A 16,811-nucleotide genomic window follows, 5' to 3' on the forward strand; every position below is an offset into this window, starting at 1 on the left:
TAATGCTATATATTGCCATATAAACTTAAGTGTAAAAATTATAATGCAAGTCTTTCTGAGTGGGTCCCTTAGCAAAGGTAAATTGCTAAAAATAAATAAGTTTAAAAAATTACATAAAAAAAAAACAAAAACAGATATAATGTAATTTCGAACATTTATTGTGCAGATCTGAAAATGACAGCTACACTTTGCCAGAAGGTACATTTAAGATGCAAGCCTAAATTTGAGATTTTGGTAAAATAATTAAATTTACAGTATTTATTGTTGGGTCAGAGCCTGAAGTTTCATCTCTTGAACACTAGATGGCATACCTGCTCTGAATACATGAACCATTTTCAGGATGTGACTGGCACTTTTCCTCATTTACAAAACTCAACATGAAACCACAAAAAAATAAATTAATGAAAAAATTTACTCATATTTGAAGGCAGTCTGGGTAAATCATTGTTACCTGGCTGAGTTAGTTTTTCTAATTCGGTTTTTAAAAAATCCATGCGTTAGTTAACCCTCTGGGGTCTGAGGGCATTTTTTGGACACTTCACTGTTAACAGCTCTCCCTGCATCCCACAATCAAGTTTTATGTCTCTTTTTTCAGGACACCTGTACTTTCAGAATATATATGCTATAGTGGTGTTTTAGAAGTGTAATAATGGTTTACTGTAAGAAATAAGAAAGGAAATAGTAAAGTGGGAAATAATTTTCCATGCACATTTATTAAAAACACACAGCAAACTATAATAAACAACTGTTTTGACACTTTATAAAGGCAATTTGACGTCTTGTTTGAAAGACTATACAACAAAAAAGTTAAAACAATAAACACAAATGCACATTTTGAACAATATATACAAAATGGTCTATGCGTTTTGTTTCACAGCAATTTCTGTCTGCTATTACACAACGGTCACATCACAAACTTCTACTGTGTTTTGGAGTGTTCTGTCCTGCTCTGAAAGCAGCTTTGACACTTTGGCCCATTTACACTCTGAGGAGCGGCCCCTCCCCCTCGCTCCATTGATATGGTAAACAGTGCTTTACACCAGAGCGAGAGAGCTTGCCACAGGCTTATTCAATAACATTCACAGGTAATGAGTAGTGAAACTCACACACTCTGTGTTTGAGCACATGAGATTGTGTGAGAGAACCTCCATCTGCTCCCTCTGTTGACTTTCACTGATCGCTGTGCGTAATGGCCAGGACGCATTGGATCCAGCAGCCAGATAGCTATTCAGACGGGCCAACTAGTAACTAGTGTATTACGTGAGGTAAACCTGCCCTACAATTGGATTTTGGAAAACCATGTGACGGTGAACCAATTCCAATTGAATACTACACAGAATAATACACAGCTTCTATGAGGAGTACAGAGATGGTGGACGGCTGGCTTGAAAGTCTGCAGAGTTAACCTTTCAGCAAAAAAAAGTACGTTTCTATCATATCATTTAAAAAGTTACTTAGAATTTAGTAAAACTTTGTCTCAGCTATAGTATACGACGGTGTCACCCCCAGAGGGTTTATGTGGTGCTTTCGCTAATGATCAGGTTGCCACGGAGCATCCGCCTCCTCCAGCGCGTCTGCTGAAATAATTAAACAGCGGCTTGTATATATCAGTGAGTGAACTGCTAAGTGCGGAAGACATTCAGGTGTCTCGAAAACTCACATGAGCACATGGACAGGGTGAGAAGCTCGATTAACCTGGAGGGACTCTGAGTAGAGTCACTGCTCCTTCGCATTGAAAGGAGCCAGTTGAAGAGGTTCAGTCATCTGGTGAGGATGCACCCTGGTCGTCTCCCTATGAAGGTCTTCCAGAAACATCCAGCTGGGAGGAAGCCCAAGGCAAGACCCAGGACACACTTGAGGGATTATATTTCATAGCTGGTTTGAGAATGCCTTGGGATCCCCTGGGAACAGTTACAGGACTTGGCCGGGGATAGGTAAGTGTGCTTGGTCTGCTGCCACCGGAATGCGGACCTGGATGAGTGGCAGAAAATGAATGAATGAACCATGTGTGCCTCCGTGTTTCTGAAAGTTGTGTGAGGAAAAGATGCCTGTGTGCTTATATAGAAAGTGGGTGGAGTTGAGTAGGTCAGAGAGAGAGAGAGGAAATGGCTTTTATAAAAAAAAAGAAAAAAAAACTGCTTTAACTCAGCATCAAAGGTATGTTTGTATTCCACAGGGTGGCTTTCTATTGTGATACCCCACAATCCCCCCCAAAAAAGGGGGGGGGGGACAGGATGAAGCAGCTTACTCTAGCTTGCCTCCTAATAGGTTGGCTTATAAAGTGCAGACCTGGCAACCCTCCCGAAAAGATCCCTCAGACAGAACCACAGCAAACCTGCTTCGGTTTTAAATTTTAAGCCAGATGGAGCACATTCAAACAAGTTCCAACCTGTACTCACTGGGAATACCCCGTTTAAAGACACTGAAACATGACTCAAGCTGTTTAGACTATGAACACCTGGAAGTTATCATGCACTAGGAATGACTTGGCAAATTGGGATAAAATTTTTGAACAGGTCAAAAATTTCACTCCGATTTCAAAACTGGTACAGATAAAAGAAAAAGTGACTTATACTCCAGAAAATAGGGTATGTGTTCTGCTATAAAGGAAAACTTCAGGGGTCCCTTTTCAGTAAGCTTGGAATTATTATGTAGTTACTCAGTTAAAAACAAAATATTTTGGTTTAAACAACGGCTGAGTGGATCCTTGTCATTTGATTGGTGCTTTCTATGCCATGTGACATGGATTATTTGTCCCATTTGTGTTGTGCTGCATTTACTGTGCAAATTTGGTTCCATACGTTTTGTACCATTGCGCGCTGTGACCACTGCCAACTCACATAACTAGTGGGGGCGGCGTTTAGCTAAACATGACAGAGTTTGTTTTCCTGACAGGTGAGGATTTGAGCGAGCTAATTGACAGTGCTAATTCTTCTAACACACGCACAAAAACTAATCCATCTGGAGGCATGAAGAGCTGCTATGCCGCGTTCACACCAGGCGCGACCAGACGCCACAAATTTGCTTCGGTCGCGTGGCGACGGACGCGCCACCATCGCCCGGTGTTTCACCCTGCTTTCGCTGCGAAAATTCACTCCAGTGCGTCATCAAATAGGAGGAGTTTCCATTCGCTCGCCGGCTCCTGTTGTCAGTCAAGTTAACATGACGGACCTTGATCACACAGAGTGAGTTGTTGTGGAAAGCTCCCAATTCGGGGAGTATCATCATTTGCTGCAGGAGCTGCGTCTGGATGACGGCCGCTTTCAGCGGTCCTTCCGCCTCTGCAGGACCCAATTTGAGGACCTCCTGTCCCGTTCACGAGAGCACATGTAAACAATAAAAAAAAAACTCCGCTGCTTTATGTGGGGCTGCTGCTCACTCTTCCCCCAAAAACTCTGTCATAATTGTGTTTAGAAACCAGTCACCATTTGTTTTATTACACATCTGTGTAGTTAATAAGTAAAATAATCTTCATGGATGATTTGCTCGTGCACGTACGTAAAAAAAAAAAAGAAGAAAGAAACTCTGCTCCCCCTGCTGTGGGGCTGCTGCTCGCTCCAAAAACTAATAATTGTGAAATAAAGGAGAAAAGAGACATAAGTCCTGCTCACAGGCTGGCTACCAGAGACAGGACATGTTCACATCTTCAGTCACACTCCAGACATCTCCAAGTCACTACATATTCAGTCCCTGATTGGTCATCGCGGTGCGACAAGACGAAAAAGTTCAGATTTTTCAACTTGGGGAGGAGGGCAACGCAACGTGACGCGACGCAATATTGGGCCACAACCGCGCCAGTTGCTCAAAATCACTTCACTCACGTTGCTTCATTCGCGTCCGTTGCGCTGTGTGACTTGGCATCAAAACGCGTCCTTCCATAAGGATTACATGGCAACCTGATGCTGCTGTCGCTCGCGTTGCGCCCGGTGTGAACGCGACATTAGGATGAAGTTAGGATGAAAAGATGGACAAATGCAATTTTTCACTGGACTGAGGAAGTACAGAAAGTCTTTTTTGTTGTTGTTTTGTTTTGGAAGTACATGACAGTTCGGCATCATGGATGACCTCGCCAGAATTATTTTTGAACTGTCTGACTGTTTCTGCAAGTTGACTGAGAGCAATTTTGGACACCAATTTAAAGTTTGCGTGGGGCTGTTGACATCAAAGCACCAGTGATGTACACCAAAATGTAAGTCCCTTTTCTCTTGCTTATAAATTAATAAAATATCAAATGACAAAGATCTGTTTTAGATCTGTTTTTCATTCTTTCAATTGAACAAATCTTTCATAAGGTGAAAGATGGAACATACCAATCCACCTTTGAACTCTTAAACATTCATTATTTGTATGATAGTTGTCAGTTTTGAAATTAAGCAACAGTTGCAGCTCTTGTGGAGACTGGACTTTATGTAATACAAAGAGCATTCGAATCCTCTCTCATACAGAAACAAATACACAAAGAGTTGTGTGTATGTCTGTGATGAAACAAATGTTCTTAATTATTTACTCCTTCTTTGTGAATCAAAACAATATGTTCCTTCTCAGGCACACCCACCTACCCAAAAAAAGGGGGGGGGGGGTTGTTTGTGTGTTGCCAAGGCTGCATTTCCTATTTCCATAGTTGTTTAAGGGTTAAGATAAACCATGAAATTGACACTTCCATTGATCGGCTGACTAGCCCACTCTCACCCTGCTCTGTTTGCCGTCCCCCCCGTCTGATAAGTGTGTATCTGCAGGAACATTCTGAGTCTGGACATGGAGTCAAATAACACTGCATAGGAAGTGGGCAGTTCTCTTTTGTGTGTGTGTGTGTGTGTGTGTGTGTGTGTGTGTGTGTGTGTGTGTGTGTGTGTGTGTGTGTGTGTGTGTGTGTGTGTGTGTGTGTGTGTGTGTGTGTCTGTTTCCTTCAGTGGAGCAGCTGTGGACTTCCTCCTCTCTTTGAACGAATGCTACAGCTTTCCATGTAATGTTTCTGGGCTGAGGATTCATTCTTAGGCACACGAGGAATATATTCATGTGCTACAAACCCATGAACACATGTACATGTCATGTTTTTTCCAAGTGTGTTTACTTGTGTGTACAGCTCCCTACTGGGCGGGGCTGCCCTGCTCTTCCTTATTTGGACAGTTGGGGTGTGTGTGTGTGGGGGGGTGTCAGTGTACAGCAGTTGCCAAGCGATAGGAGTAGAAACCTCATAAGTAATGTGATGTTCACACCAGAGACGGAGTTACACCAGGGTAGTAAGTCAGGAAAAAACTGTAAACAACCGAGGAGGAGAGACTGCAAGAAGAGTGATAGAAAGAGGAGCAGCAGAGCTGATAGAAGGGGACTAGGGAGGAGGAAAAAAGAGCTTACACTCACATTGAGAGGAAACGCATGGTGTGAAAAATGCCCACCAGCTTTACTGTTGTCCCAGTGAAGGACGACAAACAGAGAAAAACAGAAGCGATCAAGGAGGAAGATGACAGCAATGTGCAGAAAGAGGACCAAGAAGACACCACAGGTTAGGTCACATGACTGTTTTATTATTGCGAACCGTCGGCTGATTCTCCCTGAGGTGTACATTTCACAGATTTTATCAGGTTACATTTTTCTGTTCTTCAGCAGACTATGTGTAACTTCACAGTTTGACTGCAGCAGACAACACAGCCGAACAGTATGTTTGGGTTCCTGTTGACTGTATTTTTAAGAAAACTTGTGTGCTGTGTGTGAGAGGATAATGTGCAGGGGAAATTTAGGCAAAGCTCTTTCATTTTGCAGCATAATTTCCGTGACATGAATGCTCTCTCACACGCCACTCACAGGAGTGTGACTTTAATTACATTTTTTCCTCTCTTTGGCCTGAGTCACTCAGTTCCTTTTTTAAACTCCATCTCTTGAGAATATTCTGTTTTATTGTAGTCTGTTCTGTTATTACCTTGTGGTCTAGTCAACTTTCCGGCACACTGTGTGGCATAGGAACAAACAGTGCTCCAACACATGCGCTCTAATTGTTGAACGTAGGACTTTTTCAGCACTTGCATCTTTCTATTGAGTAGCACCTACATGCAACTTCAAGCTTGACTCTGTCTCAGAAGGTACCGTAGAAAACATCAAAGCATAACAAAGAAGAGGACACATACATACACATCACACTGTGCTGTGCCTTTGCTCCAACATTACACACATTCTCCTGTCTGCCATGTGGGAGTAGCACATACATGTATAACACTACCATGATTTTTGTTTTCATGCACAAACTATGAAGGTGAGCAGAACTGTCATGTTGCAGATTTTTTTCTTGAAGTGTAATTTGTGAAGCCTGGTCATGGAGAGCAAATATTTAAGGAGTTATGGTTTTTGTCTACCAGTATTTTAGTCTGGGTTTGATTCCCAGTTATGCTAACAGTGTGTGTCCTTGAAAAAACACTTCATCTGCAATGTCTCAGTCAACCAAGCTGTAAATGGGTGTCGGCCTTGGCTGATGAAGTAACCTGTGTTGGACTGGCATATTGTCCAGGGGAAATCGCAGACTCTGATCCACGTCGTGCTATGTAATTCATTGACAAAGGCCTATATAGGATTTGCTTCCTTCTTCTAGGATGTAAATGGAGTCAAATACATATTTATTGACCTGAAAATATTTATGCATCCACTGTGGTGGACATTCAACATGTAACCGACATAAATTCACCATACCAAGTGTGTTCCTGGTTTGGGATGTGGTCACATGCCCATATGCGCGAAGCACATGCCAAAGTGTCGCCACTTGTGGTTAGAGTGTGTCCCCTGTTCTGCATGTAGTATGCATATTGATGTTTCCTGTTTCGGCCTCTGCTTGGGTAATTGGTAATGTTTATACCTGCTATGCATATGACAACCTGTCTTGGATACTGATGTTTCCTGTCTCAGCCCCTGCGTGAGCAATGTTTATTCCTGCTATTCCTATGACAAGCTGTCTTGGCCCCTGTGGTGCTTTTTCTGTCAGGACTCCTGTGAGGTTAATGGGCAGGGTTGAGCTGTTATTAAAAAGTCTGTGAATTGTGTGAAAAGAGGGAAATAAAGTGACATGCTGTTGTGTTATCAAAATAGGAAATTGTTCCTTTTTCATCCATTTCAATTTCCACACAATCTGTACTGTATACATGTTGACTGTACATAAAGAAGGTGATCACAAGAACGTTTGCCTCCAGCCGCATTGCTATTAGCATTGCAGTCACATACTTATCAACGGTTTTGCATCATTTTTGTTGCACATTTGAAAAGAAAATTACTGTCATAAATAGTTTCTGTGCCTATTGGCTAGAAAAGAGCTACCATTTGCCACACCGTGTCACCCTTCAAAGACGGGGCATCTCTCCATCTCCTTCCCACAAATTGAGTAGTTTTGACACACAGATCACATAGCATTGAAATGGGCATGTCAGATTAATGCAAACATCTGCGCTGACTTTCTACCTCTCCCAAAACCATGCAGATGAGTTGAATTGCTGACATTTGGCCATAGGTGTGAATGACCGTGTGACTGTGTTTATATGTTTCCACCCTGCAATAGACTGGTGACTTGTCCAGAGTGTACCCCAGCATTCGCCCAATGACTGTGGGGATGGGCTCTAGTCCTTCGGTGAATAAGTGAATTCAGAACATGAATCAATGAATCTCATGGTATTTTTGTTTATCTCTCCTCTACTGTTTGATATTGTGTCTCTGTGGCTGCAGAGGTAATCTGTATAATGGGCCTTTCACACCAGAGGCGTCAGCCGCGTTGGAGGCATCACAGATCTGTCTAAAAATGTGTCACAGGACTGCTCATTTATACAGAGCAGTTTTCTGAAGAAAAATCCATACATTTTTTTTAACCTCAAAATTAATTTCTGATTACTGTAAAAAAAAAGTTCAGAACACTTGTAATTAAAATAGTAAAAAAATAAAAGATCCTTTAGAAACCTTTCTTCATCTGTAAATTAAAACCACAACCTACCTGTTATTTCTTGTTTAACATAAGGAACCTCGGACATTTATTTTTAGACAAATAAAATAGCATGGAAATTTGTACATTTTTTAAGTCTGCTAGATTATTCATATCTCATTTCAACCAGAAAAACAAACACTGTAAATAAATACAAGTGTTTATTATAAATGCAACAGGAGATAATTTAAGAATGACTGAAATGTGATTGTTAATGCGACATAAACATCATAATGAAATAATTTTTTAATTTAGTCCTTTAAACATTTAACTACATCCTCATTGACGATGTGATTGCTTTGAATGTTGCAATCAGGACAGAGCAATTTCTAAATTATGAATCTGACTATTCTAGTGATTGTGGATGTTTTCAAATTATGCACAATCAGAGCAGGGCTTCTTCTACCTGCGCAAATGTCTTTTGACTGAACTTCGGACTTCACGAACATGTTTAATGATCCATTCATTTAATGTTAAAATATAAAATAAAACAGCATTTTAAAATTAATAAAATAGTTGCTTTTTTTAGAAGCAGGTGTTGGTTTGCTGGACTCTCAGGACATTTAATCAGATGAAAATCTCCTATGCAGCTTTGACCTCTGGTGGAGTTTTTAAAGACACTTTCTCCCATCCCCATTTTGAAGAGCAGAGATGTTTTCATCTGATTGGACTTCAGGTTTTGGTGTTCAGGTCATCACTTGAAGTTTTTGAAGTATGTCTGCACAGCAGATATTCCTGATTGTGGGACAAATAAAAAAAGATATCTTTAAAATATAAAGAAACACTAAACAGTTAAAAATAATACAAATAAAAAAAACCCCGACAAATAACAAAACAAAAAAAAAGTTACTTAAAGTTGAGTTTTTTATGGTCTCAGAATGAACAAAAAAAGTTTAAAAAAAAAGTATTATTTACAAGGGAAAACGTTCACTCAGCTGGACTGTGATTCTGCAGCTAAAAGGCTAACCTAACGTTAGCTGAACATTAAACCTTTAGAAGTGCACATCACAATTTATTTTTAAATTATTCTCACCTCAGACAAATTTGCAGAAGTAACTGCCGTTGCTTAAACTGGGTGTTTTTATGTATCCCAAAGTGAGGAATGAGTCAGGATGAGACCTGAAACCTGGCTGCTCCGTGCGGATAGGCCCGCTGCCGTGGTTAAATGGATATCCCACCAAGTCGTTAGTCCTCCCTCGGTTCGACATCACTCCGAAAAGTAGCTGAAAAAAAGCTTCTCCCCGCAGAGTGATGGGAGAATCGTTCTACTGCTGTTTTTTAAAGCTTTTTCGTGGTTTTCACAACGTAAATCCAACATGGCGATCACTCAGCTTTCTCAGGAAAAATCTGAGTGAAAATCTCTGCCCCCTTGATGCATCCGACATGACTTCACAATGCGTTGGGAGGTGTTGCCTGAAGTGTATAAAGCGTGCATTGTGAAAGGCCCTTAACTGTGAAGATGTGTTCAAACTATACCCTCTGCTTTATTTTAGACTCTAAATTTAAAATGTATTTAAAAAATACTAAACTGTCTAAAAGCAGACATTATAGTTGGAACATCATTTGATACCTGACTTTGCTTGATTTTGAGGATTCAGAGGGCATCAAGTACATATTTAATGAACTGCCCTGACACTCATGTTTTGCCATAATGCTTGTGTAGTTGCTGGTTTTACAGCACATCACATGGGTTGAGTAAATCAGATCCCACTGCTTTAATCTCTGTGTGAATCTACAATTACAGCTGCACGCTGGGCAGGATTTTATAGACTGTGGAAGTGAAACAGAGTAGTGTTTCATTGGAATGACTGGGATATCATACTGTGACAACCTTTGTTTATCAGTGTGCTTTTTTGTAAAAACAGAATATGATCTGTTGCAAAGGTCATGAACTGGATCTGAAGCCACTTATGTGGTGTTACTTGTTTTGAAGCAGCATCAAGACATTGATCAAGACAGCATCAAGACATTTATTGTTTTATTATAGCTGAGATGAATACCTACCAAGAAGAAATACGAAGAATATGAATACCAAGAAGATCAATGACATATTACAACAGCACTCATTACATTGCATTTTGTAATTAGTAAGTGCTGTGTAGTTGTTTGTTTTTACCAGTTCATCATATTTCATCAAAATTTGTCCTGTAGTTATTGTGTGAACACTGAAATAGACAGCTGATCACCAAACCTTTCCCCTGTCATTAAGTGTGTGTGTGTGTACTTAGACTTTGTTCAGGGTGGAGGTCTTTGCAGGTCCCCTCAGTTCTGATGACCTGAGAACTTCTGTTGAATAACACCGAAAGTACTGCTGTCTGAGACCTGCGCTAGTTGTAGTGCAAATATCAGTACCGGTGTCTGTGTGTTTAATTGACTGGTGGGATCAGAGTGCACACTGTGTTCACAGTGATCATGTGTGCACTTGCAAGAAAGAGTGCATGACCAGCGTGTTTATGGAACATTAAGTAAAAACACCTCACAGGGAAACGTAACAGGGAGGTGGAGAGGTGCACCAGTAATCAAGGATTTGGTTGACAGCATGGGAGGAGGCCAACACATGGAAAGTGCTGCATCAGTTAGGCATAAATTTTCACAGCATCCTCTCACAATCTCTGCATAGAAATGGTGACCGCACTATTGCTGCAGTGTATTGCAGAAGCTGTAAGACTTGGGTGCACCAGTTTTGTTCAGTCCACCATACCATCTTGAGATCTTGTTCACGTGACTCCTCCAGGATGGCTGCAGATATAAATGTGATATGGTCATATATGCATATTGCCTGATGGTTTGCGCCTCACCATTATCTACAATTTGACAGAAAGTACATTTGAGATGAAAGCCTAGATTTGATGTTTTGGTGAAAGAAACTTTTGTATTTCTTCATAATTGATGTAAATAAAGTACAGGACATATTCAGTGACTTGGAAATGTTGATGTTTCCATCCCCTGACTTGTCTAAAGAAAACTGGCAATAAAACTGATTATTATTTACAGCTATTATCAAGTCTTAGAGATTTGCTTTCCGTTTGAGTTTGAGGAAGATAATTTTATAAATTTTAATTCGTTTTTGTATTTCTTGTATTTAAAATGGCATAAACAAATTCAAATGTGTGAAATTCCCAGTGTTCCAATACTTTTGGAGGGCACTAGGATGAGTGCAAAATGATTGTGGTATTATTACTGTTTTGTTTAAGAATGTTTAATTTTCACTGTTGCTGCACTTTGTGTCAAATCATAGTCATATCGTATATCATATTGACATGAAAATTCAGTAAGGTATATTTACTATTATACATTCCAAATCTAAGGTGGAACTCTACTAGTATTTACTAAGGTACACCGAAATATCTTTTAAAAAAAAAAGAGAGAGTAGAGCCACTTAGGTGCCTGGTCTTGAGAACCAGGGATGGTCGGTTGAAAAGCTTTTTTATCTCATGGGAACTCTCCCTACCCACCTAAGTGGCTCAAGAATATGGACAGCATGTATATAAGTGACATTTACATGACAGTTAATATGACAAGATTGAGATACAATAATTTAGCCATATTGTACAGCGCTACTGTCAACTAGCTGAACACTTTGAATATTAATTTACATCTACATAAAAAAAATGCTTAAAGTGGCAGGGGGTTAAGAGGGCTGTAATAAGGGGGTCAGCTGAAAAGCAAAAAAAATAAATAAAAATGCTTAAAAAGGCGGGGTCTGGGGGGGTGGAGCCCCCCCAGAAGCTAATAGGTTTTAGTCATGCTCATGCACCCAAGAACCATTTTACTGAAAAAACTCTGAAGGACCTAAAGGACATGGTTAGATGGTGAGGAGCTTTTCCAAGTATGTGAGAGGCAAAAAAGAAAAATGCTTAAAAATGCTAATACTCCCCTGAAGCATTTACTCAAAATAAAGTCTGAAGGACCTAAATGACATGGTGAGATGCTGACGAGCTTCGCTCATTCATGTCCGTGACATATGCATATTAATGACATTATATGGAAAATTCCAATCTTGGACTTCATTTGCATCAGTCTTAATACAAATAGTCTGGTTGTCTATGGTGAATGTATCTCAAAAACGGAGTGACTGTGCAAGATGGATACCAATGATGCATGCTAACATGTAGCTATTTGTGTTTCTTTGCATAAAAGGCTGAATGTGCAGGAAATACATTGTCAAATTAAAGTGGTGCTTACATGTTCTGGAAGCTATATTTGTTTGTATTTTTTTGTTTGAAAGTGATTTCTCAATTTGCAAGGTTTTTTGATACTACTGCTATTGATTTAATTATGGCTTTTTTGCATTTGTAAGGTTTTTGTTTTTTTGTGTTTGCTAGTGTTGCCTTAATTTGGAAGTGTAGCTTGTCTCTGCCACCTTATACCCCCATCACACATACGCTGATTGAGGCCAAATTGCATCAGAATGACACATCCAGCCACAATTTGGAAATATTGAGGTGCGGTCCGAAGACCAACAGACGTCAGTCTGTAAGCATTGACATATTTGGTCCCATTCGCTCAGTTGTCCCGAGTGTGTTGCACATATTCAAAACACTCTTGGCGCCAGTGAGATGCCACACACATCTGACAGTGGTCTATGCAGTTTTTGCGTCATCTGTTTCTAGTGTACATATTCTGACGGCATCAAAACAGCATCTGAAACAATCTGATCGCACTTGATTGAGCTCTGAGAGCGATCTGTCACAGCAAAGCCTGCCAACATGTTGTGCCACGGATGTCCACCTGCACTACACCCCGGCCAGGGAGGGCAAAGGAAATGTTGATTATGGAATAACATGTATGTGGCACACATTCATCATGTACAGTGAGTGTGAACAGTGCACAATCAAACCGAAAGCACCGTGTGCATCATAGCGCACATCAGGCACGGAGCTGAACGGATCTCACCACTGTAATATACATATTTTTGCTGCTCACCATCTAATGTCTGGAGGAGGTGTGATGTGGAACTATATCCCAGGCCATTACAAGATTATTAAACATGAAACTCACCTCCAGCACGGAACCAAGATAGTGCAGAGTGCACAGGATCCAAACCACAACCTGTGGTGAAAACCCTCTCACCAGGCAGCTCTGTGCTGCAAATAACCACGCAAACATTAAATCCCATGTGATAATCCAACCAACATCACGATGTACAGTTGCATTGTGCTCCTGATGTGAGCAAAAAGAAAAAGAAATTAAAGTTTGCTAGAAAGGCTTCATCTGGCGCATGGTGTGACACTCCTGCAAACTTTCAGCAAAGGTGTCCAGTGGCATGCGCAAGTGCACCCCGTACGCGCGTGTATGTGCCCCCACATATGCGTGCATTGTGCACTTGCACATGCCCGTGAGTTGTGAGGGAATTGTCACTCAGGTGTGTGTGTGTGTGTTCATAGTGGCTGCATGAGCCACGAAGCATGCATGCGGGGTACACGTGCACGTGTCCCACTGCACACCTTTGCTGAAAGTTTGCTGGCAGTGGGCCAAGCAGTCACACTGCGTTAGATGCAGCTTTGACACATATGGCGTGAGTCCGGTCCACATGTTGGTTGTACTCCGGTGTCCAGTACTGGCAGGAACTGTGCAGAGGGAGGAACACAGCACCCCTTCCCACTCTCGTCCTGTGTTTGCCATCCAGACGTTTGGACATCGGGCAGTCTTCAGTGCCTTTTATGTCTGACAGCAGTCTGTGTCGTCTACCTGTTGTCCACATACGCTTTGGATGCCATCGTGCAGGTGTGGATGAGGTAATCAGGATGCATTCTGACATGGTTGACCACGCCTCTTTTCCTTCCAACTGTGTCTGATTATGATAATATTTGCTGTGTCAGCCTGGTTCCTGCACATTCTTGCTATGTGTGACGGGGACTTAAGCCTGAGTTCTATGTAAAATTCTTGGATGAATTAAGTGAATTAAATTTAGATGTGCTTCATCATACTGATAAGGGTCTGATTGTTCTTGGACATAATGACGTACATGTAGTGAGTGTTATGCAAGGCTGGAATTAGCTTCTCACAAATGGTATGATTGCTTGTCTCGGTATAAATACACTCTGTCAACTGCCAAGACAACCATCTCTTCTAAAGTAATTAAAAACCATAAGTACAATCCTAGTTTTTTTGTTTTATACTATAACCCCAAGCTACCAATCATGATTCATTCATTCATTCATTCATCTTCTACTGCTTAGTCCAATTAAGGGTCGCGGGGGGCTGGAGCCAGAATTTGGGTACAGTTGAGGCCGCGGCCCTCTCCAATTACTAATAAATGAATTAAAAGAGTAAAAAGCATAAAACAAAACTCTACCAGTATGCTAGCCATATGAAAGGGAAAATAAGTGCGTCTTAAGTCTGGACTTGAAACTCTCCACAGAATCTGACTGTTTTATTGACACAGGGAGATCATTCCACAGAACAAGGGCACGATAAGAGAAAGCTCTGTGAACCGCAGACTTCTTACTCACCTTAGGGACACAAAGTAGTCCTGCACCCTGAGAACATAAAGCCCGGGCCGGTACGTAAGGTTTAATTAGGTCAGCTAGGTAGGGAGGTGCCAGTCCATGAATAATTTTATAGGTTAGTAGCAGAACCTTAAAATCTGCTCTCACTGGGACAGGAAGCCAGTGAAGGGATGCCAAAATGGGTGTAATGTGGTCAAATTTTCTGCTTCATGTCAAAAGTCTGGCTGCAGCATTTTGAACCAGTTGGAGACCCCTAATGCTAGACTGCAGTAAACCAGAAAATAGAACATTGCAGTAGTCCAATCTAGAAGAGATAAATGCATGGATCAGGGTCTCAGCATCAGCCATAGACAGGATGGGATGAATCTTCGCTATATTTTGCAGGTGGAAGAAAGCAGTCCTAGTAATATTTCTAATGTGGAGGCCAAAGGACAATGATGGCTCAAAAATTACCTCAAGGTTCCTCACTTTGTCAGTGTGATGTATGACACACGAGCCGAGGCTGAGCATTAACTGGTCAAATTGATGCCGATGTCGCACTGGACCAAGAACCATCATTTCAGTCTTATCAGAGTTTAAAAGTAGGAAGTTTCTAAACATCCAACTTCTCACTACTGCAAAGCAATCTTCTAAGGATTTTATGTGAACGAGATTACCAGCAGTTATCGGCATGTATAACTGAGTATCATCTGCATAGCAGTGAAAGGTAATCCCAAAACACCGCAATATGTGCCCAAGGGGTGCTATATAAAGGGACAAAAGCAGGGGGCCTAAGACAGACCCCTGTGGAACCCCAAATTTCATGTCACTAAGGTTAGAGGTAGTGTTATTGTACAAAACACAGTGCGAACGACTGGTCAAGTCTGATGTCAGCCATGCAAGGGCACTCCCAGTAATCCCAAAATGATTTTCCAGCCTATCAAGTAGAATATTATGATCCACTGTAACAAATGCAGCACTGAGATCTAACAGCAACAGAACCGTAGTGGTGTCTGAATCCATTGTAAGCAGAAGATCATTCACCACTTTAGTGAGAGTCTCTGTGGAATGATATTTTCTAAAAGCAGACTGCAGTGGCTCATAGAGATGATTCTCAGTAAGATAGTCTGCGAGCTGCCGTGACACCACTTTTTCCAGAATTTTAGAAAACAAATTATAGATTTGATATCGGCCGATAGTTTGTCAATACACTAGGGTCAAGATTAGGTTTCTTAAGTAATGGTTTAATCACTGCAGATTTGAAACATTTAGGAACAGATCCAGAAGTTAAAGAAAGATTAATAATTTCCAGCACAGTTGGCCCAAGAGTGGGCCACAGGTCCTTAAAAAGTTTTATTGGTATAGGATCAAATAAACAGATTACGATACACATTACGAGTTTTGTCAGCATGCCTAGTGAGATACTATCAAATTCTGTAAATCTAGGTAATACCTCAGTAGTGGCGCCCACATCAATGGCAGGGTGTAGTGGCTGGATTAAGGCATGCCGGGATATGTTTAACCTGATGTCTACTATTTTCTTCCCAAAGTAATCCAGGAAATCTTGTGCTGTAAAATGAGAGCGAACTACAGGTGGTTGTCCATGCATAAGTGTTGCCACCGTGTCGAACAAGAACTTTGAGTTATGCTTGTTTTTGTTGATCAAATCAGAGTAGTAAGTCCGCTTTGTAGCCAATAATACATGCTTATAATCTAAGATAATATCACGCCATGCAAGGTGAAATACTTCTAATTTTGAACAACGCCATTTCCATTCTAGACCTCTTGCTTTATGCTTTTGGTCACGCAGATAATCATTGAACCAAGGTGACTGTGATTTGGGGGAGCGCGGTTTTAACACAGGTGGTGCAATCATGTCGAGTGTAGTTTTGAGCACTGAGTTTAAACTATCATCAAGTCTGTCTACTGACTGGGTCTTTGTCAGATGTGAAGCTAAGACATCAGGCAGTCTAGCTTCGAGTTCAGTCTTAGTTGAGGAGTTGATGCATCGCCGTAATGACATATAAGGTTGTTGTTCCACTAAACACGGCAGCGAAACTGTAAACTTAATAAGTGAGTGATCAGACACCACTGATGTAAGAGGCATGATGTCAATATTCGTGACAGCAATATCACGTGCGAGAACCATATCCAGGGTATTTCCACTAATATGCGTCGAATCCCGAATGCATTGCCGAAATCCTAATGCATCCACAATTTCCATAAATGATTTGCAGAGGGGATCAGAAGGCTTATTTATATGAATGTTAAAGTCACCAATGATCAGAATGTTATCTACACTAGTTGAGAAGTTAGAGATGAACGCACTAAATTCATCTAAGAATTCAGAATATGGGCCAGGAGGCCTATATACAGTGACAAAGTAATACGACTGATTTTTATTCTTCTGACCTTGGCAATGTGTAATATCC

General features: G+C 41.0%; 1 protein-coding gene across 6 annotated transcripts in view; it reads left to right on the forward strand.

Moving 5' to 3' along the window:
* slc12a7b (solute carrier family 12 member 7b) overlaps window positions 1-16,811 on the forward strand; it is a 254,202-nt gene that overhangs the window by 28,782 nt on the left and 208,609 nt on the right. The window contains exon 1 of one of the 6 annotated variants that reach the window (XM_034172301.1): window positions 5,222-5,503. The exons of 4 other annotated variants lie outside the window; for them this stretch is intronic. In XM_034172301.1, the coding sequence (XP_034028192.1) occupies window positions 5,462-5,503 (42 nt within the window). In that variant the 5' untranslated portion in view covers window positions 5,222-5,461. Of the gene's footprint in view, window positions 1-5,221; window positions 5,504-16,811 lie in introns of those variants that run through there. One more of the 6 variants, XM_034172281.1, reaches the window with a different exon arrangement.

Source organism: Thalassophryne amazonica, chromosome 1 (genome assembly GCF_902500255.1).
Source record: "Thalassophryne amazonica chromosome 1, fThaAma1.1, whole genome shotgun sequence".
Lineage (NCBI taxonomy): Eukaryota > Metazoa > Chordata > Actinopteri > Batrachoidiformes > Batrachoididae > Thalassophryne > Thalassophryne amazonica.